Source organism: Amblyomma mixtum, chromosome 3, assembly GCF_055824585.1.
Source record: "Amblyomma mixtum isolate Tamu chromosome 3, ASM5582458v1, whole genome shotgun sequence".
NCBI lineage: Eukaryota > Metazoa > Arthropoda > Arachnida > Ixodida > Ixodidae > Amblyomma > Amblyomma mixtum.
In genome coordinates this window covers 310,360,919-310,382,225 of record NC_143014.1, presented here as the reverse complement: position 1 = coordinate 310,382,225, position 21,307 = coordinate 310,360,919, and the positions used below count along the sequence as shown (strand labels likewise).

Here is a 21,307-nt window from a genome sequence, read left to right as displayed (position 1 = left end):
TCGAAATTCAGCCGCTGCGGCCGGGATCGAACCCGCGTCTTTCGGGCCAGCAGTCGAGCGCCATAACCACTCAGCCACCACGGCGGGTTATTGGTGGCATTGGTGTGATTTTGGTGTTGCCATGGGTTGCGCTCTTTCTGTGTGCAGTCCTTCCCAAGTGGCATTATTCCCCAGCACATCTTGTGTCGGACTGAAGCTCCCAAGTGTTGAACATGAAGAAGCTTGGCATTATCCAGAATATCAAGCATGGGAAAAAGAAATGTGTGGTGGCTCGTGGGTGGGACCTTCCACTAACATCAGTGTGTGGAATGTGGAAGAAGAGAGAGCCTTGTTCCACACTACACACAATGCTAGCTAGTGCAGCCTCAAAGGCCGCACTATTAGCTGCGATGCCATCTCAGAGGAAGACAAAAATAGCGGAGGTCTCTTGTCCAAAGTGAATAGGTTTGGTTTATGTGGTTTAACGTCCCAAAGCAACTAAGGCTATGAGAGACGCCGTAGTGGAGGGCTCCGGAAATTTCGACCACCTGGGGTTCTTTAACGTGCACTGACATCGCACAGTACACGGGCCTCTAGAATTTCTCCTCCAAAGAAATTCTAGCCGCCGCGGCCGGGATCGAACCCGCGTCTTTCGGGACAGCAGCCGAGCACCATAACCGCTGAGCCACCGCGGCGGCCGCTCCAAAAGTGAATAAAAGCTCCCATTAATCCGTAGGTGCCTTCCTTAATGTATGGCATGTCTCATGCTTTATCAGGTAGGTGGAAATATTTAAGCTATTTTCAGCCAGGGAATACTAGGGCTTTGCGCATAGTTTTCTGCAGTCCCGCGAAGTAAGCCTTAATGAGGTTTCACTATACCAGTTAAAAACCTCAAGCCCAGTAAAGTTCTCACTTTTCATCTGTCTACACAAATTCCTATTCAAACTTTTAGAACTGATGCAACTTGTAGAGCACCCAATGAGAACAGTTTTCCTTTCCCAATGTCATGTTACCTGTTTGTAAAATACAAGTGCAACAATAACCCCTATTGTGAAACATTTACTTCTGTAGGCAATTGTTGTCTTGCCTTGAACTTTCTTTATGCATTGCTTCCATGAATACACTACATATAAGGAAAAGTGTGCTATCTTGCTTGAATGAGAAGGCCACACCTTAGTGGTGATAATGATTACGAGAGGTGAAGGACAACTTGTTCTTGAAAGTTCACCTGTGGGGTCACCTGTCTGTACCATGAAGCCCTTGATGTTCCGATGAAAGATGCAGCCATTGTAATAGTCGGAAGCACATAGTGCCATGAAGTTCTGCAAGACACAAATGGTCAGACAGAAACTCTGTTACACATGCAATTCTGCTCCTGAGGATTATGGTCTGAACTAGTTGGTTCATTGTTTTTCGCCGACAGATTACCACAGTGCTATGGAACACGGACACAAGAAGAATACACGCGAAGGAACCATGATGAAAAGAATTACTCAGTGCCTACCGTAACTGCATCTACTTTGGAGCTGCATAATGCAGCAAAACTACTCATTCAGGCAACAATTACAGTATTAATTGATGAATTTTGATGCGCACAATGAGCTGTGTGGAACGCCATGGCGACGAGCTCCAGATTAATTTTGGCCACCTGAAGTTTTTTACTGTGCCCCAAAATCACAGTACGCAGGCATTTTTGCATTTCTCCCCCACTAAAAGCAGCCAAAATCAAACTCGCATGTCATCAACTACATACGAACGCAAGCTACTGAATTATGTTCACTAGGTTCTGCAACAGGTACATCCAGCAACACTCCTTTCCTTTTCCTTACACATCTGATGTTATCACCTCACTGCAGAAAACAGTTTCTACAACCACTACACTGTGACGCCAGCACTAACGCTGCCTGTATAATTGGGAAGAGGTTGCCACATGATGCCGTTACTATAGACGGTTTTGACGCTTGTAAACAAACCCGCCTTTTCTGATGATGACAGTGAGCCCCAAAGGGCTTCTTCTGGCTGACGAAAATCCAGTGCTGCTGGCACTGTGTTTGAATTTGTCCATTGCAGATGTGACCGGGCCTGAGGCTTTTCTTTTTCCTGCGTTCATCATCTGCTTGAAGTGCTGAGTGAATATTTCTACCAACTTGACTACGCAGAGCAGAGACGCTACCGGGACTGCTAATGTGTCTGAAACCTTCCACGGCACAATAACACTACAGTGAACCCACAGTTTGGAACACAGTGGGGAAAATAATGCCTGCTTGAAGATCACCACCACCTGTGATGTGGAAGGTGTTGCCGTACCCTTGTATCACAGTGTTTCTCGGTAAGCAGTGGCCATGTGTTGCTCCCCTAGGTTTCTTCTCCTTGGTTTTGAAAAATTTCAAAGCATGGCCCTTTCCACTCTCACAACAAATTGAATAAATGCACCTAGGTTGTCACTGACATTACAGATACACATTGCAAGCCCCTTTCCTGAATACCTGCCATGAACGCTGCGTTGCTGCACACTAGTGTTGGGTTTGCTTGGTTTTGCCTGTACAAAATGCATTCTGCAACAGACAGATGCAGCAGGAGATCTGATAAAGTAATTCCATTTTGTTTGGCTGAGTAATTCACGCTCGATTCACCTAATGTAAGGTCATCAAGCTGGACGCAGAAGGTAAGGCCATGCAAAACAGCAGCATTCCATTTGCAGTCATGTTTCTCTGACTGATATGCACACTACTTATATGCAGTGTTGTCGTGGATTTGCCAGAGAATCTAATACACAATGTGTTTTAACCTAGCGGGTGTTACATCTGCTGCAGAGTTTCCAAAGTGAAGTGGGGGAAAAAGACGCAGCAGAGACGTCTACATTTATCAGTGCAAGTGCCTCAACCTGGAGGACGTAGCTGTGCCCACTTGTTATACCCAACCTCATATCAGAAGTTAATGGGGGCATGGTTGCACTGTTGCCAGAGCAAAAAGCGTTTGTCAAAACAGTCTACAGATAGCTTGCACATGATGTCATAGGTGCCATGATGGCGAACCATGCATAGCTTCAGCAGTGCAGGCCAGACAGGTTTTGATAAGCGGATTTAGAAATGCGCACCTTCTCACAGTGCTCCTGGTTCGCCAGCACAGTGGCTGCTCTGACAATGGTGCAAGCTATGTACTGAAGTCGCATATGGGACGCATTTTACACAGTAGCTGGCAGTGGCACTTCACAAATCTCCATGACAGCTGTCGCACTTAACACATGTAAAACCTCACACACATCAATGTCATTCCATTTTGCTGTACATATTATATTTGTATTATTGATACTGCAACCCCGTTTCTGGGACATTAGCAAGGTGTGGGAAGAAACATATACACAGTAACACAGTGGCAAAAAGTACAAACTAAACACAGAAGTTGAAGCAAACAAGATATTTAAAAGTACCACATACAAGTACAACTATAGAATAAATAGCAGAAATCTAAAAAAAAAAAAAAAGCCTATACACAGAATACAGAAGTACAAAAGTGCAAAATAACCATGCAAGTTCAAGCAGAGAAAAATGCAGTGTCATATTTAATCCATAGGTCTATTTAGGTGAGGTGTGAAAATAGTGCCAGGTTTGGCTGCAAAATGACACCGTTCACGACGTGAACGCAGTGAATCATTGTTCTAAGACAAAAAGGGTACATGAAACAATTACTGTGTGTGGAAGGGTGCTATACTTTTTGCATGCCTTTGTCTAGTGACACCGAGATGAGCAAGGAATTACCTTTTTTAGGTCTACCGCGTAGTAACCATTAACTGATACGCGAATTTTAGCCGGGAAACGCGACTTCTTCGTGGCACTGGCGGTAGATTAGCTCTGGCCTCAAGATCAGACACAGAAGATCGTCTCAAGTTTTTGAATACAAACGGAGCAGCCCTTCTCTGTACACCCTCGACCTTACGTTAGTGCCAGTAACGAGATCCCATATAACAGCAGCATAGGCAAAACAATTTTTTTACATTCGAGGAGACGAACATAGGCGGTCGAAGGTTTGAACCAACTTCTAACAGTGCAAAAGTGAGGTTGTCATGTAATTCTCATTAAAAACTGCTTTCTTAAAGTTAATTTTCATTTCCCATGCATATGACAGCAAAACATACTGTTTAACACCTGTTGATTAGAAGCAGTTGCAATATCAGAATAAACAACACAATCACCAGCATACAGCTGAGGTGGTGAGCTACCTTTTCGAGCATTTTTTTTTTTAAACGAACGATCAGCATACGCTACAACCTTCGCTTTGAAACACAAAAGATGTAGATCATAAAAATCATTAAGAAGTAATCGAAGGCTAAACTCTGTGCCTGTAAACACCTACCTCAGCTGCCTTCGGACATGCTTCGCAAAACAGCTCTATCTTGATGTCACCCAGATCAGTGTGCAGTGTAACTGACTGCAATGAAAGAACAAAACAAAAACTTAAACTCTCTGTTTCCAGAATAACACACTGACGAAAGAGTTCACGGCCCACAACTGTGCCACTTAAATTACGCACCATTCTACTCCAGCATTCATTCAGACGAAAACGAGGAAGGAAAGAGCATGGAAAGAACTATGCTCTGTACCGTGTACGTTTCTGCGCATGCGCGAGGAGAAAACAGCGGGAGAAAAAGCCTAAAAAACTAGCGAACATAACAAAGTGTTTTTTTTTTGTGTTGAAAGTTTTTTTTTGCACTAACTAAGCAGTCATTCCTTTTTTATATATAGTTAGCGATGCCGACCGCAGCTATTTTTCATTTTATGCTTTTCCGAACACCCAGTTTCGCAGCTCCGCAAAAAAAAGTGGCTTCAGTGGCGCTTACGCGAACTAACGGCGCTGCAGTCGAGTCTTGCTTCTGGCACAGCGCATCGTCTGCTACACGCGGAGCGCACACTCTTCTTTGGAACGAAGTAACAACTTGGCTGTACAGCAGTGGTAATAAAAGCTATGGTCATAAAATTTGAAAGGAATATTAAAGATAGACGCAGCTTGCATTAGAGTTAAAAATTAGTTTTAAATTTTGAAGCAATATTTTTATTCTTGTTTTTTACTTTTTTATACGTTTGTACCTTTTCTTTAAGATCTACTACCCACAGAGTGTTCCAATTTTGTACAAAGGTAGCAATAAATGCTTCACAGAAGTGGAACTAGAATTATGTTCCGCCAACAAAAAGCAGACTTGTTACGTATTTTTGCTTTTGCCGATGTGTGAAATTGCCACTTATGACTGGTCTTTTTATGCTAGGAAAAATAAAAATGCACCTAGGCTATTTATTCTAGTTCCAGTTATGTAACTGCCACTAATTAACACAGCAGAGAAATTTTGTTGGCTTATGCTTTACAGTTCGTGAGAAAAAGGTACACAAACTTCCAAAAATGTTATGAGAAAAACGCCGGTAAAGTCTTTGAAAACATTTTTATTCTTCAAAAATTCCCTGCTGTAATCTCTTGAAGCGGCAGCATCGCCATACTCTTTCTCTTTTTTTTCTTCGGTCCTATATTTCCTGTTTTGCTTCAGATCTCAGCTTGAAATTATTTTTTTTTTACCCTCCGTCTGTCTATAGATGCTAGCGTTGACACACACAAAGGTCCAGGGGTGGCTCCCAAATGTTTCAGCAGCCTTACTCGTGCTACATTTCCATCATTATAGCGTGCAGTCGCATTATCGACAGCTGTCTCAACTGTTTTGAGACTGACAGAGATGCTTTTGGGACATCACACCCAAATCAATTGTTAGTACATTGATTGTAAAACATTTTATTCGCCGGGAAGAGCTTGGCAAGAGGTCGCGTTAAGTGGTCGAGAGTACATAGCCCTCGACGACTTTGTCAGCCCACTCCACCGCCAAAACTTGCGTTCTGGGGTCAGAGCTAGCCAGCACGGTCTCCCACCGCTCGAGAGAAGGAGCTGTAACTAGATCACCCGGAGGTGGCTCTATTTTGCAGTCCCACAGGATGTGATCGTAGGTAGCACGTTGGCCACAGTGTTTGCAGTTTGGGTTGTAAAGATCTGGATAAATGCGCGCGAGGAGTGATGGGGTGCGTATCGATCTCGTCTGTAGACGACGCCACGTAACCTCTTGTTCTTTACTAAGTCTTTTGTCTGGAGGGGGGAAAATTCTCCTCTCTAGTTTCGACAGCACAACAGGACAGCGTCAAAGCTTGGCGCGCAGCTATAAACAGAGGAGCAACAGGAGGAACCCTAGTGGCATAAAAATGTACTACTCACAAGAATAAATTCAATACCGAAACCGGAACCTTCAGACTTTCTGCACGTAACGGAAACGAAGAGACTGCGTCGAGATACATCACTTTTCCTGTCAACGTGTCGAAGAAAAAGGACAACAAAAATATTTTTCTAACAGCGAATACCAAAGTGTAATATATTTTCTGAACGATAAAGAAATTCTCTATCAGATGGTTGAAAGATCTCAAAAGTGAATTTTTTGACCAAACAAAGTCTCACCCCACCTTAACACGAATGCCGCGAAAGTCCTCCGGTGTCCTCTTTTACGTGTGTCTCGCGAACCTGAAGGTGATCGCTTTCGTGACGGCCGAATAGAGCAATAATATTTTCCCTGGTCAGGCAATCCCTCATTCTCCTTAAAAAGTGGAGTTGAAGGATACAGGATGAAAGAGCGAAATAACCTCATTCGCTTCGTTTGATTGTTTTGCAAACATAAACTGCGGCAGAGCATTTTATCCGAGTACATTCACCCTAAACTGACTATATTTATTTATTTATTTATTAGTTACCTGCATCGCCCCGCAGAGCATTACAGCAGGGGGGGTACAGACTTCATCATAGGTATAAAAACAATTATTGCAGTGCATGGAAAAATGCATCATTAGATGTGGTACAAACACCTTCATTGATTTCGATTGCACATTTCTGTCCGGCGCTTGCGAGCATTCGCATGACGCATTTTCTTCCTTGCGATTCTCTAGATGAGAGGAGGAGTGTGTGGACATGCGATTTAGAAGGAGGCCTAGGTACTGGCCTGGCTCACATGCAGTGCTTGCCGGTACAGCGCGCAGTAACAAGGCTTTTGAAACCGGCCGAGTCCCTCCGCTCTGTCCCCGAGTTACGGTAGAGGTGCGAATAACGAATGTTGTTGAGAAAGCAGTAGAGATTAGGTCATTGTTGATTTACCAGAAGCGTTTGAAGTTCCTCTCGAAAGTATATGTATTGAGTGAAATTAACGAATTAAAATAATTTTCCTGGCAAGTTAATTGTACAGTTGGGAACATAAGTAAACGGAGCCCGCCATTCCGTTTAAAGTGCAATTATGCCTTCACTATTGGAAATGAAACATTAATCTTTGTCCATGAGAAAGCGCACAAAATTAACATCCGCTATATACCATAGCTGCAATTGCAGTTCGGAACTCGCGAAGGACGTTAGAAGGCATGCTCCGTCTACCTTTGTCCACACCTCCTAATGCTTACTACCGCGTTTTTTTCGTTAGTGCTACCCAATACACGTCTCGGAAAGCCAGCATCCATCTTCTTGTGGGAGCGTTTAATTTTGTCTTCAGAAAATGTCAGCGCTTAGTGACGCGTTTCTATTCTTCGCGCCCAACGACTGCCCTAATCTCCGGTGATAAGTTCGTTTTCGCTCACAAACCACTGAGACGTTGCACCGAGAAGACAAAAGTGGATGTTTATAATTGTTGTCGCACCAGTATCAGTTTGCGAGATCACTAATTCCGGGATTGACGCTTAGCAGCTGAGGAACTGGCCGATTAAAATAAGGTTCATTAAAGCTAGTGCAGTATGAAGAACATACGTATTACAGCTGGGAGTTATATAGTGACGGCGGCTGCTTGTTCCGATTTTAAACAGCAATAATAGCTTCCTTCCTTCAATCACATTTTGAAGATGTTGAAACCAATATCGGATGCCTAGGTGTGAAGGGAAAACATACATTATGTAGTGCAAAAAAAACATATTACAGTTCATTTCACACATTTAGAAGAATTAGAAGATATCAGAGTAGCTTTTGTCTTCCTCCGGAATGGTTGCAAAGTGCGCATGGAAGACGTAGAAGATGGAAATGGGTCCTAGAGTACGCAGGCGAAAGCTAGTCAGCCGCGCAACGTCCTACAGGACACTCGATATCTGGCACCAGCTGATTTTGGGAGTGAAAGTGTAGAGGAAAAATTCCACTATGGCTCATTTGATTGTTCAAACAAATTACCGAAATTTCCTCGGCAACATACAACCATATCATTAGACTCCTGTCATTAGCTCCTCGCCCTGGGAGCTTTTGTGATGAATTTGGCATCTTTGATCCACATAGAAGCATTAGTCGTGCAGTTTTCTAAGAATTGTACAAGGAACTATACGCACTGCGTGCATACAGTGAGCGCACGCTTTAAAACCTCTACAGCGGCAGTTCTCTCATACACACGTCCCACTTACACGAACTGCTGTTCTATGCATGTTTGAGATTTTCACGGTGGTCACAGCGTGCATTACCTTAGCATTACAGTGCATTCTGCACCTTTCTCTGAAGGTGCAAGATACCCAAAGAACATGTCTTTGACCCTGAATGATAAGCAATGAAAACGGACATTAGGCTCACAGCCAGAGCTGGCAGCAAATACTCACGATTTAAAAGCATCTCTTCGATGTAGGATAGAGGAGAGCTAAATGAAAAACTAGAAAAGAAAGACCCCCCCGCGAGCATGGTTGGTTTTTTTGGGATAAGAGGTGGCGCATTATCTGTCTCACATATCTCGGAAAGAAAGGTGGAAAGAGGTGCCGTAGTGGAGGTCTCTCGACCACCTGGGGATCTTTAACGTGCACCGACATCGCACAGCACACGGGCGACTTTTGCATTCCGCCTCCATCGAAACGCTGCGGGTGCATGGTTACGCTGCCTCTCCTTGTCAAGTTTTGTTAAGGCAGTAGCAGACGACAGCACTTAACTGGAAGCAAGACTCGACTGCAGCACTGTTAGTTCTCATGACCTCCACTGGGGCCACATTTCAACCGCTGGCCGGCGAGATGGGAAGCAACGAAAAGGGTTATGCGTAATTCGCCTGCTAGCTACTTCCTGTTCCAATTCTTTTCCACTGCTCGCCTGTTTCATAGCAGTCGCCGTAGTACAGTCTCTGCCAAAAGTAACCAGGCTGCATGGCTTGCTTCTCATCCGTATAGTAGAGCCCTCACGGCTTCCCTAAAGATAAAAAAGTTATTTGAAGGTGAGGACAGGGGTTCTCCTTACCATACAGAGATTTAGAGCTTGTGGACTGGCACAATAGCTTTAATATAAGACTGAGATGCAAACCGTGCAGCCTGGTCACTTTTGGCAAAGACTGTACATGCTGGCATCGTTTATTCACTAATATCTGTGCTTCAACATCACTAATTGCACCAGAGCTCTCTAGACTGCACAGAATCGTCATAAGACCAGTGTGTGCTTCGTATGTGCATGATAGGAGCACAGAAATAGACAATCCCCAAAGGTCGGCGTTGCCTGTTAATTATGCATGTGAACCAGTCCAATGCATTTGACGCATCACGATGTAATGAAACCTGTGCAATCGAGCGCATGGTTGTTTCACGTGCATTTGAATGAGTTAAACGCATCAGTCAATAGAAATTCGTTGTTCTGCACCCCAGCGCGATTTGGTGAATCGAGTTAACGATAAATATATTTTCCTCACTACCCGTCGGCTTGTAAATGACTCGTATACATACCACAGCGCGCACTGCGCATCTCAGAAGTTTGGTCCCACTGTTGTTTTGGTTGCACTGCAGCCCACATTTTGTGTGATAACAGAGGGGTTGAGGAGCTCTGAATCTTGGGCTTGTTCATTCGCAATAAGCTCAGTCCGGGAGGAAGGCCACAAAACGAGTATACTGAATCTCCTGGTTGCCACCTCTAACGCGAGGTTGTCTGCACTAGGGGTGCTCAACTCCTACTAGGAGCTACAAGCCCACCTCGTGAACCACGCTTTCCCATGGTAGTTGACATCTGCAAACCCCGACATTGCAAGCATGATGACTGCTGTCTTCTGACTGTTCATAGCAATAATAAGCGCGGCATGAATTGAAATGCATACGTTTCCTTAAAAGCTATAGTTTAACCCTTTGCGGTCCCTAGTCCGGCCCCTCCCAACAGCATAACACGGCCGTTCCAGTCTGCTGTCGGGCACCGCCCGACACCGCTTTTCCACAGTTGAATTGTGCGCCTTTTCCTCACTACGCACGATGCACCATCTCTGAAACTGCGTGCCACTCAAATATTACTGAAAGACTTGGACACATAGAGAAATACCAAAAATAAACACTCCATGAGCTGTAGCGCAGTTGTTTTCTTTCGTGGTGCTGAAAACTAGCGAAATAATTTCAGACCGGAATGGTCGTATAGTAGGTAATGCTGCAAAGGGCTAAAGAACTATGGAGGTTTTAAAAGCTATCCACAAAATAAGAGTGCCGACATTTATTGCATATATCCAAAACTGTTTTTTTGCCTGTGACAGCACTGCACCACTGTTAGCGTAGTGGCCATCCGTCTTTCCAAACCATCCCAAAAGATAATGAAAATTCTCTGGAATAACAGCAAAGTGCAACAAAAATACACATGAGTGAGACACACTCGTGAGCATTTTTCATGTTGCACTAAGTTGTTATCCCAGAGAATGAAGCACCAACTAGTCCAGCAAAAAAGTTTTACATGAGGTTATGAAAAAGCTGGGTTAAACTGTGCGAGAAACAGTGGCTAGCTGCAAGAGAAAAAAAATTAAGGCACCTGGAATTTATACCAACAGAAATCTACCAAAACTGCTAGCTCTGCACTTGTTCCTGTCACCACAGGGGTACATCTACAAGAATATGCCAGTTTTTTTAAACATATCTTGAAACAGTGCAAAGGACACCAAAAAAGACACAAGAGGATATATAATAAGGGAGTAATTACTCATTGACATCCACCCGAGTGCAGCCATACGGCTACAAAGGAAAGCCACACAGCCTTCTCAGAATTTTTGTAGTTAAAGAAAAATTCGTCCTAGTCTGGGGTTCGAACCCGGGACCACCGCTTCACCGGAGCAGTCGCTCTACCAACTGAGCTAACCGGGATGGCAAGCTTACAGTACGGCGAGAGCGAATTGATCAATAACTCAAAGTGGGAACTGTGTTGGTCCATTATTACAAATCTACTCCACCTTGGGGGATTCCCCTAAATATTTGACCAACAAGAGGATGTACACAGCACTGTGTCTGTCCTCTCATGTCTTTGTCCGCGGCCTTTGAGCTGTTTCAAGATATGAAAGACCAGCTAGCAAATGCTTCCGACAGAAGTATCCAGGTGACAAGGCTTGGTCTTGAATGCAGCCATGTGTGAAATTTTTGGAAAACAAAAGCCGGGTAAATCTGCGAGTAAGAGCAAAGAATGACCCAGTGATCAGTGCACAACAAGACATGAGCGGCTTTTTTTTTTTTTTTTGCGGTAGAATGCTGCATCAAGAGCAGGCACGCTCAACTTCGAATTTCAATTCATTCTTTCTGCAAGTTGGTTGGTTTATAGGGGTTCAACGTTCCAAAGTGACTCAGGCTGCGAGGGATGCCGCAGTGAAGGGCACCAGAAATTCTGGCCATCCGGGGTTCTTTAACGGGCGCTGACATCGCACAGTCCACGTCCCTCTAGAATTATGCCTCCATCGAAATTCGACCGCCACGGCTGGGATCGAACCCGCGTCATTCGGGTCAGCAGCCGAGCGCCATAACCACTGAGCCACCGCGGCGGCTTCTTCTTTTTGCAAGAACTGCCGTATCCTAGTGAATGAGTATGTTTGCTAAGGCGAGCAGTGCTGAGAGATTTGAATAGACCATGTATTATACTACAAACACTCCTTGCTAAAGAAATGTGGACCTAGTGACTAGCTTACAACAGATTATCTGACAAGGCGAGTGTCTTTAATTTGCATGGAAGCACTTTGGTACAGAATGATGCCACTTTGCACACAGGCTAGCCACTGCAATTTCATACAAGGAAAAAAAAAAAAAAAAAAAACCTACAGTGCAACGACAGCAATTATAAACTTTTGCAGACAAGCAAGCTGAAGGTCAAATAAAATCCAGTAGCAAATATAAGAGGTAAGAACACTGTATCAGTCTTGGACAGACAGCACCAAACCCACACAAGATGGAAACACAAAAATAGGTTCGAAAAAAAAAAAAAAAGTTTACACACACATGTGCAGAACCGGAAAATACCCATAAAAACGACATGGTGAAACAAAATTAAGATAACCTTGCTTACCTTCACGAGTGGGAGCCAAGAAGAAATTTACCTTCCACTTGGCCTTTGCTCTTGAAGGTAAGTCGAAGGGAATGCTAAAGTAAAGTCATGAAACGCGGCCAAAGAGATTTTTAAAAGCTGAGAGGTTACGTAATGTGACCGCAAAACAGCAGTAAAGCATCACTCGATATATGAGTATTTGAGCAGAAGAGACTATGAAACTAGAAATAAAAGCACATGGAAAAGTGCCAGTCATTAATACAGTCGTTGTGCTAAACCACTTCACAGCTGCATGAACTTCAAAATAACACAGAAAACAATTATCACTAGTACAGTACACCACTCAAAAATACATAACAGGACCAGAAAATAGAATATGTCAGTCATCTTGGAGAAGCACTGTAAACATCTGCAATTCCACACAACAGTGTTCCTTTAAACACAAGAAAAAACAGTCACCACTTGCCAACTAAGCTCATCAGCCGGCTCTTCGCTCTTTCTGCTTTAAAATATGCGACACTCGTCTTCAACTAAGCTAATGTTTTTTGTAAAAGGTCTAACCAGCAAATTTTAAGGACCCAAATTTCTTACCGCCACAATATCCATTATTATGATACATCTGTTAAACATGACATGAAAATTTTTAGGATGCATTTCGCAATCTGTGGACATTTGTTTTTCCGTACCCCAATGCTTCAGAAACCATGGCAAGTGCAGCCAGCAGAGATTTGACTCCAGTAAAAAAGACAAAGTGAAAGCAAATGTGGCTCCAGCCGCAAGAAAGCAAGTGCCTACTCAATAATGGATTGCAATCGTGGCACAAGCCTTGAGGACTATATTCCATTGCTAATATGCTAATATATACAAAGCAGCAGTGGGCCTAGTGGTGTGAGCATCCGCCTCGTATGTGGGAGGTGTGGGGTTCGATCCCCAGTGCCACCGGGTATACCCACCAGTTTCTGATGGATACAAGCTTTCCCTTGGCCTTGTGCTTGGCTTATTTAGGGCGAGATGCTTGGGAAATGGGTCTTTGACCCCAGTTTCTGTAGACAAAAATACCTTGTGCCATGGCATTCATTGGCCAAAGTGGCCCTCATTATCATCATCATCATCACCATGCATACAAAATCCCTGGAGTGCATCACCATGCAACGACGCCTGCTACTACCCTGCTGTTTCAATCACTGATGCGAAGGCATCGCCATTTTTTGAGCACAAACTCTCTTTACACAGCACAGAAGAGAGAACGGATGCTAAAAAAACCATGACAAACGCTTTTTAAAACAAATACCCCAATGTATTTGACAAGAGATAAGCAATGTATATGGTTATGTAGTCACATGGTGCAGATACACTGTTAGTGGAAAAGTTTTATGCAGAACATTACAGGAATTTATGCAATGTGTGGCGTAAACTTAAAATTAGAACTGCTCCTTGAACCAGCAATGGTGTGCCTGATTTTATCAATATATACCACAACATCTCTTCATTTACACCGTTCTCTTGCAACATGCTTTGGTAGCTGTCAGTTAGTTTAGAAAGATCCCTATCTTTTGCTGCATCAAATACAGCACTAGAGTTCTTTTTTTTCTCAGCTGGAGCTTCTCTACTAATGGCAGTTCAATACTGGGATGTCATGAGCTTTACACCGTCTGGTCATAACATCAATGCAACACATCCAATAAATACAATATATCAAACAACGATAATGGCCGCTCAACAAACGCAGGACAATGGAGGTAGCTGATCACTGACTGTGCATCCAAGTAGCTTTCAAGCTGCTAGAGGATAATTCTCGCCCAAAAGCCTAGACATCCACAAATCCTAAAAGTGCTTAATTCAATCTGCTTCAATTCCCTCCTTGAAAGACTCCCAAGAGCATGTTTTCTACAAAGTGCGCATGTACAGCGTAGAACTTCACCTAACATGCCCGCCATGAACAGAAAATTTCAAGTGTGGGTCTCAAGAGTGAGCGAACGGCCAGAGGTGCTTTGTGAAGCCCGGAGAAGTGACAGCCACAAAAACCTGGGGAATACAGTTTCATGTTTTTATTCTATTTAGTCCACTTCTTCAGAGCGCCAATATTATGCACCAACCCTCCCATCTAACAGCTCTTCTGAAAGTAAGATATGACTGCTATATGTCAACATCAAAGCCTTCTAAACAAACGAGATGTGCGTTAAGTATACCACTCACAAGAGTGCTCCTTTGGCACAAGCTCTTCTCAATCCACTCTTTCGATAAAGTCAGAAAGATACCATACTCAGCACAGTACAAAGAGATGGCACGCACAGAGCAAGCCTCACAAGTACAGTACTAGTTAAAAGACCAAGGGTAATGTCTACAGTGGCAAGTAGTAAAGCAGTAACATGAATTTCGTGCACAGCTAATACTATGCATTTCATCTGATATCAAGTGGCCTTAATAAACTGTGCAGAACACTTTACACCTAAACTCTCAATCTACAGTAAAAAATTTAATTCAGTAAGTGAAGGTTAGCATTCGTCAAATCACAGCACATTTGGCATTAAAAAAAAAACTTAGCAAAAAAAAAAGAAAAAAACAGGCTAAACTTATTATGCGTCAATTGCAATGCTGAAGATAGGAAATATTCGGAGTTTCTGTAACAGTGATGAAAGAATATTTTCACATTTATGATATCAAAATGAATGAATAATGCCATTTTTAACTTGGGTTTGAGCTGAATAGCACTATTCAGCAACGTTTACGTAGTATTAAAGTGTGACAGACAGCATTTGCTCTTCTGCATTTATGAAAAACGTGATGGAACCTTATAGTATAAGCTAACCCAAGCTGAACAGAACAATCTAAAATATAGGAATGTGCACAAGCATACAGACACGGATACCGAATAAAAATTGAGACAAACATAAATAGGGAAACTGAAAAAAAAAAAATTCCCCTCTCTTTAATGCCCAAATTACGAAGAAATTAAGAAAAAATTCATTACCCCCGCATTATGCTAGCTAATGTACCCACAATCAAAAACAAATCTGAAAAATTTGTTAGTGCTGCTAAAATTTGACAAATCAGCATGTTATGGATTCTAAACAATAGAGAATTTGTCCATTCTGTGCATCTAATTTGAACTGTGGAAGAACCAAATGGAAGACCTTGAACCAACCCGAAGGCCCAGAGACAGGAGACAATTATTTCATTGAACAAATGTCTTCCCCTTTTTCCCACAAAAGTTATCAGAAAACGAGAGACAAGTTGTTGAATTCTGGCTGGAACATGCACCCTCTTCACACAGACTTCTCACAGTGATGCCAAACAATTTGATTAGAAAGTGCTGGCTACTGAGAACATGTTGACATTAGCGAATTCCATGAACTACAGTGCGTATTAACAGATTAATTATGGTATATACGCGAGTTTCAGCAGATGCCACAGCTCACAGTCAGAGATCCGTGCAGTGGCACATGTGCAGAGTGTTGCGAGACAGACTCCTGACAACTCTCAGCCTCTTGACAAAAACTTTTAACTGCGTTTAAAAAGTCCTATAAAATCCAATAACCTGCCAATGAGCTATCCACACCGCTGAGAACAAGTGGGCTGCTACTAACCAAGTAAGCTCTAGGCCATGCAGCGCATGTAGGGCCCAGGGGAGCTCTTGGGCTTAGTGCTTGAGCAGTGCACTGCCCTGGAAACAGACCTCCCCCGTCAAAATAAAAAATTTGGATCCCACTCTGGGAAGCAGATTTCTGTCGAGTGGGGTTGCGCATGATTGCTACTGAAGCTGGTCACGTAGCAATTTTAAATCTGCAGAGATCTTTGACCCTTGTTGACTTGGTCAGGGTCGAAATTGCACACGTGACAGTGGCATTCACATTGTGCTATATTTCCTATTACGGCATATCAGGTGGCCTCGACTGGCTGCAATGCAACATGGATGAGTTGCACAGCCAGAGAGCCAGTCAGCAAGCCTGCGTGCAAGAACGAAACTACGGTCGATTCCCTTTGCAGAGACAATTGTATTGAAACGTTTGTTTTTTAGTATCAGCCTTGTTATATTTTGAAATGTACAATTTGTCTTTTAATACCGTCTATCACAACACATACTATTTGTGACAATTTGTGTTACATTGTTACTTCCACTGTTGTACCCCTCCTGTGTAGTGCCCACTCGGGCCTTTAGAGTAATTGAATAAATAAAGCCGCCACTGTTGCTGCAATGGCCGCTGCAACAGCAAATAAACTTTTCACCTTGAGAGAACTCCAACAAAACCTGCGTGAGTATATTTTTTGAGGAATACCGTATTTACTCGCATAATGATCGCACTTTTTTTTTTTTAAATTGACGCAAATTTAGGGGTGCGATCATTACGCGGGGTAAATTATTAACAAAAAATTTTTGAGCCCTGAAAACGCAAACAAGTTGCAGGTCAGACTACCCTTGTCACTCGGGGAACTCGGGCGCGCTACCCGTGACGTCGCCTAACACTGTTATCGCGAGCTCGGCGAACTCGGCTTACCTCGTTAATCGATAAGATAAGAGTGCGAAGAGCGCACGAGCTGGCCCGCTTCAAGAGCGTACTTTCTTCGCACTAAATCACATTCCAAGAGCAACGCATCAAAATAGGCAGTGTGTGTAGTGCTGCGCGACGGCGCTTTTATGCAGCCTTCGATCTCAACCAATGGCGCAGCAACAGCGTAACAGCAACGTCCCGCGGTGCTCAAGTTACGCATTTTACCGCCGTTACCCTGAAAAATGTCCGGTCCCTGCCGCATCGTTAAAGTAGGCGACAAATTCGGAACGCTCGCAGCACCAGATTCAATGAGCGTACCGCAATGATGCCGCCCGCGAACGCGGCGAACGACAGCGCTCTGTACTCCCTAGTCGTCGCTAGACCTAACTTGTTTCGTATCGAAGCCACAGTGGACGGCGCTTCTGAACTGACCAGCGCTATAATGAATGGTCTACTTATAATGCTGCCTTACTGACAACCTAATTGCTTCGTATTAAAAGAAATACATACGATCGATTTCAGCGACGCCTTAGCAGCGGAGCTGGCGTGCAAGCAGATAGGGTCACTCGCGCTGCAATGGCGGCAGCTGCTACGCGGCTGCAAACGTAAAACAAGCTTGTATTGCAGTTATTACTCCTACCAGCAACTCTGTACAGGCCAGCAATCCTCAAGGCAGATTCATTTTTGACGTTGCCGTATCCAAAGGCTTATTATTTACGAGAACAATAAAGTTTAACCGGATCACCGCGTCACTTCGTTGCACCGCAACCCAGAACGGTGGCGAGCCTTGCGACAACGGCGAACCGTGATTCGAGATTACCGCAGATAAGTTTGGTATCAGCGATTAAGCATAACCGCATTTAGACTGCCCGTGTGACTGCAGGTCCGCCAACAGGCGGCTACCGCTGCAATGCTGACAGAGCAAGATGGTCATCTGCACGTGCCATCAGTCAGACAGATAGTAAGTACGATCATCGTCGGCTAGACTCGACATCGTCGACAAATTGCAGCGGCAAGTTCAGAGTGCGATCACTATGCGGGGAATAAAAAAAAATTGAATTTTGCGAACAAAATTTGGTGGTGCGATCATTATGCGAGTAAATACGGTAACTGCCGTGTAGTTTTCTTTCAGGCATGCGTGAACAAACTTGCCCATTAGACTTCCGGAGGTCCCCACATTTTTCACTCCAAATTTTACTGAAGGAGCCGAGTGTCCAGTATGCTGGTGGCCAGGTAATATGTTGGCTTTGGTTGTGGCCTCAGACACTCCCAACACGTACGAATGCTGCACCAACTCTGAGCTCATCTTTCGGTGGACTTAAATTTACTTGCAAGTTTTACTGCAGCAGTGATGCAATTACTCCACGAAAAATGCCCCAGTATAGATCATTGATTAAAAGCAGACCTGAAGGTATCATCATCATCATCAGCCTGACTACGCCCACTGCAGGGCACAGGCCTCTCCCATGTCTCTCCAATTAACCCTGTCCTTTGCCAGCTGCCGCCACCGTATCCCCGCAAACTTCAGAATCTCATCCGCCCACCTAACTTCCTGCCGCCCCCTGCTACGCTTGCCTTCTCGTGGAATCCACCATCCGTTACCCTTAAGGACCAGCGGTTATCTTGCGTTCACATTACGTGCCCTGCCCAAGCCCATTTCTTCCTCTTGATTACCTAACTAGAAAGCTAAGAACTAAGAATTTCATGTGCCCAAAAGTGCACCACTCTGGTCAATGAGCAGTATCCACAGCGTCGCACGAATGGCACCAAGTGGGCAAGCTGTGCCCGCAAGCAGTGACAAGCTTTGCCAATAACTGCGTTACATTGACAGAGGTGCACAAACATACACCAGAGGCATTAAAACTGCTGAAACCAAAACTCCAGTGCCCACGACTAGTATGTCCAAACTCCTGCTAGAGCAGCTGAACGTTCACCAACCACATCAGTGCTGAGTGCAGCGGTGGCAGCTCCAAAGTGCTGCGTGTGGGTTGACAAAAATTTCCTGCTTTCTTTTACCATTTTGCTTTTATTTTGGATAGTTTGAAGGCTTGCTAAAATCGCATATTTCTCTCTGTCCAATCTCTTCGATGCATTTTTACAACTACTGCTGCAAACAACGCTGAATGCAAATGCAACAAGTGGTGCAAGGCGCATCCCCCCATCTCTAGACATGTCTAGAAGGCCTAACGCTTGCATCATCACTGCCCCAGCCCTTAATTTGAGTGCATACTGATGCAATCTCGGTTACCGTTATCAGGATGACGTGGCAAATCTTGTTTCATGCATAAGTAGAAGCCCTGTTTGCTGCTCACCCACTGAAAGCCACTTCCCTTGTGGTGTCACCCCTCTCTCACGTGCTCCCACAACAGTTGCAAAAAAACAGGTTTTGGCCACGAGCAACAGGCTGTCATCCACAGAGCCAAGAAAATTCAAACCCCTGAATGCCTCTGTCAGGTGCGAAACATTCTGGCTGAGACAAAATGAGTTCACAAATGTCCCACGCTCACTTCAGTACAATGCATAGGGTCTCGTGTCGCAATACGGTGCTGGACACCCTCCCAGAGGCACTGTGGTGAGAAAAACATGCACACAACCGGGCTGGAAGCTGCTACGCTGAAACGCCGCCATCACAGTCCAGGGAGGCCAAAACAGACGCTGCTGAAAGTGGCCCACACACCTCTGGGGTGGGAGTAGCTGACTTGGTCTGCTCCTCGGCACACACCACATCACAGTGAAGTCCTCCAGCACCTGGAAAACAAAGTTCAGGCCACAGCAGCTTATGTTCAACATTATGTACAGCGCGAAAAACGAAGACAGGGGAAGAAACATGCAAACAAACAAGCGCTGACTGGGTGAGTTGGTGAACGTTCAACATTATGTACAGTATTATGTATTCCACACAACTGTGGAATTATTTTGCTTAGTTTTGCTATATACTTGTGTTGCTATAATGTTGACAACGCTTGTTTGTTTGCGTGTTTATCCCCCGTCTTTGTTTTTCGCGCTGTACATAATGTTGAACGTTCACCAACTTGCCCAGTTTTCGGTTCTGCAGCCTATGTGTAACTAGCCACACTCAAAAATAATCGTTAGTTCCACTGTACTGGCAATCAGTATGGTGGTGCAATCTGTTGAAACACATAGTGACAAAGGGCTGTCTGGCCGGCGAGCCAAGCAGTTTTACTTTCGTTTGTTTCCCCTGGCTTGCCAAGAGCTTAGAGGTTTACATGGCACAAAGGAACCAACAGCACTCATGCTACGAGCCAGTGCAAACTGGGGCACAAGCTGGGGACTTCATTTGTGATTTTCTCAGCAAATGCAGCCACTCTTTTATGCAGAAAAATGTTCCTGAAGGCTAATCTATCAGTCTAGCTTAGCTTCTTGTTTCCATTGAGAGGGAACAATACCCTGAAGAGTGAACTTTTGAACCGCTTGCTCGATTTCATTGAAACTTGCTGGGGATAGCTTATATCACTGCTGGGATCATCCCTACCAAATTTCATTATTCTGGAATAAGTATGAAGCACGCTATGCAGCCTTTACGACAACGATGACTATGCCTTTTTAGGAAAAAACTATCGTTCAGAAAATAAGCGCAATTTTCCCAATTATCTGTGTTATGTGGCCTCAAGAATGTCCACAGCACACAACTGTGGAATTATTTTGCTTAGTTTTGCTATATCTTAAAAGAATCCTACTGTATACATAGGGGGTGGACTTTTCAGTATTTATTTTTCGACAATTAGTGGACTTTTTTTGGCCTTTATTTCGTAACACCATTTTCGGTTTTTGTCAGTGAAATATGTGATGCCCCTGTGCCGTTGAAAGTGACGTGCAGCTTATATTAACTTTTTTTTTAAAACCAGCTGCTCATGTAGTAGTACGTACCACATAAATGGCCGTCTTAAAAGCTGCCTCAATTTGCACAAGAAGGTCATACAGTTTCAACAAAAAGTAAAAATGCCAAAGTTAAATGACTAAGCAGCTAGACAACAAGACGTAAGTGTAAGTTCAGTCTTAAAAAGGTCAATTTCACGTTCTGGTAGCACTCTGCGCTAAACGAGAGGACCGTGCACCCTGTTCTCCCCCACGCTGAGGCAGCGATGCAACTGCTGCTTAACACTTTCAATACCGCGCCCACTGGGCATCGTTAGCCCGCTAACGATCATTTCATGCCCAGATTTCAGAACCTTCTGCGTTGCTAATGACCACGCTGCAGATACAGCTTGTAAGCAAGGAACTAAAGTGTTGATTCCGATGTAGTTTTCTTCTGTCCCGCGAGGGGACACTTCCTAACTCGCTGTGAAGAAATGAGGACGCAGACCTGTGCTCATTGCCCGCCATGTTGCCCGCAGATGACGGCTTTGCCGCTCGACTTTGGAGCCTTCCGTGTTGCTTACAGGCACAATGCGCATCTGGCTTGTAGCCAGAGAACTGAAGTTTTGTTTCCGATATATTTTTTTTTGCCCCTGCAAAACGACATTTTTTTAAACATGCTTCGAAGGTGCGGTACCATCAAAGTCGCTTGGCAGCCTCGAAATGTATGCCACGTGCTCTTAAACATAGCAAAT

At 44.1% G+C, this 21,307-nt stretch overlaps 2 protein-coding genes across 2 annotated transcripts in view; both read right to left on the bottom strand.

Moving 5' to 3' along the window:
• The window catches only part of LOC149355578 (peptidyl-prolyl cis-trans isomerase-like 3), a 53,449-nt gene that overhangs the window by 28,136 nt on the left and 4,006 nt on the right, over positions 1–21,307 (bottom strand). Inside the window, exons 2-4 of the mRNA XM_089583913.1 lie at positions 19,414–19,484; positions 4,333–4,407; positions 1,208–1,301 (exon numbers count right to left, since the gene is read on the bottom strand). Coding sequence (XP_089440039.1) covers positions 1,208–1,295 — 88 coding nt within the window. The 5' untranslated portion in view covers positions 1,296–1,301; positions 4,333–4,407; positions 19,414–19,484. The remainder of the gene's footprint in view (positions 1–1,207; positions 1,302–4,332; positions 4,408–19,413; positions 19,485–21,307) is intronic.
• Positions 11,886–21,307, bottom strand: part of O-fut1 (O-fucosyltransferase 1) — a 39,029-nt gene continuing 29,607 nt past the window's right edge. The window contains exon 9 of the mRNA XM_089583912.1: positions 11,886–19,484. The gene's annotated coding sequence lies outside the window, so the exon portion shown is untranslated. The remainder of the gene's footprint in view (positions 19,485–21,307) is intronic.